The sequence below is a fragment of the Brachyistius frenatus genome, unplaced genomic scaffold (genome assembly GCF_029030835.1).
Source record: "Brachyistius frenatus isolate BFR_SWC_R1_liver_20210118 unplaced genomic scaffold, ASM2903083v1 Contig_215, whole genome shotgun sequence".
NCBI classification, from domain to species: domain Eukaryota; kingdom Metazoa; phylum Chordata; class Actinopteri; family Embiotocidae; genus Brachyistius; species Brachyistius frenatus.
The window spans coordinates 184,992-188,424 of NW_027210814.1; the positions used below are offsets into that span (position 1 = coordinate 184,992).

At 41.1% G+C, this 3,433-nt stretch overlaps 1 protein-coding gene across 1 annotated transcript; it reads left to right on the forward strand.

Moving 5' to 3' along the window:
• Positions 1 to 456: 456 nt before the first annotated feature.
• On the forward strand, positions 457 to 2,026 carry rgs5b (regulator of G protein signaling 5b). The gene is made up of 5 exons (XM_069719464.1): positions 457 to 585; positions 713 to 802; positions 907 to 968; positions 1,067 to 1,230; positions 1,348 to 2,026. The coding sequence occupies exons 1-5, from the start codon at positions 542 to 544 to the stop codon at positions 1,522 to 1,524; spliced, it is 537 nt and encodes a 178-aa protein (XP_069575565.1). The 5' UTR covers positions 457 to 541; the 3' UTR covers positions 1,525 to 2,026.
• The last annotated feature ends 1,407 nt before the right edge of the window (positions 2,027 to 3,433 follow it).

Consider the following 3,433-nt stretch of genomic DNA (forward strand, 5'->3'; position numbering starts at 1 on the left):
ATGGCTACTTCTACTTGAGTAAAGGACATGATTACAGACTAGATCTTGTAAATCAGTCATTTGGGGGATTTTGGAAATCACTGACAAGTAACCTGTTTAGACTTATCACTTTTTGTCCCCAACAACATAAGTTTTATTAAAAGTAAGGATTTTCAAAATGTTCTCACTTATGGGGATTTTTTTGTCCTTGTGAAAATGCCAAGTGCTCCTTGTAAGATCACACACATGTATGTATATTCACACACACCCTGATCAACTCCAAAGATGTTTAAGAGTTGTGAAGTAATTCAGTCACACATGTTTCTCAGTAATGAGGAAGTAGTCTGGAAAAAAGTCAGGAGTCTCCTCATCATCCCACACATCTCATTTCATTGGCTGAGAGGCGTGATGTCACAGTGGACTACACTATAAAAAGCCACTCTCTCACAGACAAGCAGCAGATCGGCTTAGAGCTCATTCACTGAAAGCTCTGTGAGATACTTTACAAACACTCGTAAAAACCTTTGGATCTATCCAGTAAAGAGCAGGAAAACATTTCATCATGTGTAGAGGACTCGACTCGCTGCCTATCACCTGCCTGGAGAGGTGAGCTGCGTGACACTTTTATCTTTTTTTAACAGGAGTTTGTAGTTTTGTGCACTTGTAGAGTATGGTGGGTTTACTTACTCTCAAGCTGTCTGTTTAAAACATTTTCCTTTTTTTATTTTTACAGGGCAAAGGAGCTGAAAGCGTTGTTTGGAAGTTTGCTCCAGAAGTCAGATCACAGCATCCCTGGACAGGCAAAGAAAAATGACAAAGTCAGGTAAGACATTCATTCAGCTTCTCTTTCAAAGCATTTAAATAAAGTTAAAGTGGACCTTGGTGTCTTTTAGATCTTCTCCTGATTATTTTCTTTTCTTGCTGCAGGTTAAATGTGAATGAGCCCCTGAAATGGAAGGAGTCATTTGAGAAACTCTTGTCCAGCCAAAGTAAGTTCCCTCCTCCAGACCACTCTTAATACAAATGCTTTGATCATTCCAGGGGTTTTAAAAAGGACCTCCAGATGTTAACTCTCCTCTCTCTGCAGATGGACTGTGCCTGTTCAGAGCGTTCCTGGTGTCAGAGTTCAGTGAGGAAAACATCGCCTTCTACTTGGCGTGCGAAGATTACAGGTCAACTAAATCTTCCAAACTGGTCGCCAAAGCAAAGAAAATCTACGATGAGTTCATCGGCTCCGATGCGCCAAGAGAAGTAAATGTCAAATAACTGAAAATAGACACATTAAGATGCTCCGTCAGGCTGCTGCTTTTGCTTATCTTGCTGTGAAATGTTGATAATAAACGGTCTGTTTATTTTGTTACCCTGCAGGTAAATCTCGACCATCTGACCAAAGCAATCACCAAGGAGAACATAGAGCAGCCCAGTGTGTCCTGTTTCAACCTAGCCCAGGCCAAAATATACACCCTGATGGACAAAGACTGCTACCCACGCTTCCTCAAATCCTCTACATACCTGGAGCTCACCAGAAAGACCAAGACAGGCTAACAGACTTAAAACAACTCCTCAAAGGGACTTAAAGCTTACCGACGCACAGCGAAGACTGGAAAGGTTCAAGTACCTCAAGTCTGGCGAGTTTCCTGCCGGGTTTTGGAGTTATTTTAGAGACCAACGAGATCTCCAGAGTTTCCACACAGGCTGGCGCCCGAGCTGGAAGCTAAAGGACATGTGAGGCTGTGAGAAGAAACGGACACAGACTGAGCTGTGGGCAAAGTCTGCGTTCGAAAGGACCACACAAGAAGGCCACAGTGGCATTAAATTAAAAAATACAGACAGCCATGAAGGAGTTGTTATCACACAACAAAACTACCACTGAGAGAGATGCTGCTTTGTAGCATTAATGTTTATTTATTCTTTATTTATTTAAAATAAATCGTTATTAAGTGAATATTTAATGTGCAACAGGTTGCTGAAAACTGGTTTGTATTTTCTATGTTGTTGTTTTATCTGAAGTACTGTATGTAAAAGTAAATGCATTGAATAAAACATTCTCTGAGACAGAAGATTAGTGTTTTGTTCCATGGAAAATTTTACTCTGAAGAAGGTGGATGTTGTTACTCATGATAGGAAAAAAAAGACTTGTTCATGTGCTCTGTTATAGTTGCAAACTGAGCTGTGGCCTCAGCAGTTCCACATCACAGGTAGGTGACAGGATCCTTTGTCTCTGAGGTCACAGCCAGTGGAAGATATGAAGAGAGAGTGCATGTCTGGGAATATGTGTCACTTCTTGTGCTTTTATTAATATAACATTTCTGTTTGCAACACTTGGAGAGAGGTCAAAAGTGAGGATTTAGAAGGATAAAGATTATATTAAACAAATGATTTAATCAATCACCAGACTCAAGTCAAATTTAAGATCACAGATGATGTATAAAGGACATACTAACAATTTGCTATCAAATTCCTCATCTGACCCTTAGCCAGGAAGAAAATGAGCAAATTTCCCCAAATTTTGAACTATTCTCTTAAGGTTATTAGATTTAGGCCAGCATTTTGATTAAGGTTTGATTCATAGTGAAGGTTTGGAGTAAAGGTTGCGTGGGTACGTGTGTCATGAAAACATTTTTTTAATTCTGCCGAGAAGCATCCGAGTGTGAGGACCTGTCACCATGGAGACAGTAGCCGCCTACTGCACACCTCCACATGCAGGTTTGTTGACAACCTTAGCAGTCAGTCGCTCCGCCTGTGAGTCACAGAAGCCTTCTTATAAATCAGCCCCTTCCCTTCATTCTCCTGCCATCCATCATCACCGCCGCCTCCTCGCCACTCTCCCCATCATACGCTCTCCCACCGCAACAGACGTGTCCTGTTCAAATACTGGGCCGCTAAAGAGGCGAGGGTGAAGTCATTGACACTACTCTGACTCACATGGAAAATGACAGAGGCTATCTCTGCGCTGCATCCCTATTTCTCTCTGTCAGAAGAAGTGAGAAGTAAAGAGGCCACTTCAGTAATGAAGATGAAGTGAAGGAACACTGATTTGTTTTCGTGGCTCGGCAAACTGAAACCGTCTTTACCTCACAGGTGGACATTACTTTTAACTCTTACCCTTTGCTTTACCAGCTGATCTTACCTACATATTAACAACTCTAAGAATGATTTTAACTTTGTGTACAGCATTCTGTTTGGGCAGATGATTTAAGCCAGCAAATGCCAGATTACACAGAAAAAAGCAAGTGGAGACCTGATCAGGTGCGGCTGAAGGTGGGTGGACAAACTTGTCTAGACTTTCTTTGTGAAATTCTTTGATCTTAAGGGTGTGGTGTGAAAAATGTGGAAATTTTGAACTTTTGAGTTAAAACCAAACAAATAATCAAAACAGGAGCAGAGAAGATTAAGAAAAAATGTTGGTTAACATCTGCTTCACTCCAACAACAACTTGGATCACTGAAAAAAA

Bases quoted from the DNA above. Each gene is read 5' to 3' on its own strand.
- rgs5b (XM_069719464.1), top strand. From the start codon at position 542: ATGTGTAGAGGACTCGACTCGCTGCCTATCACCTGCCTGGAGAG. The intron at 586-712 runs GTGAGCTGCGTG...TTATTTTTACAG, and splicing joins CCTATCACCTGCCTGGAGAG to GGCAAAGGAGCTGAAAGCGT. The intron at 803-906 runs GTAAGACATTCA...TTCTTGCTGCAG, and splicing joins AAGAAAAATGACAAAGTCAG to GTTAAATGTGAATGAGCCCC.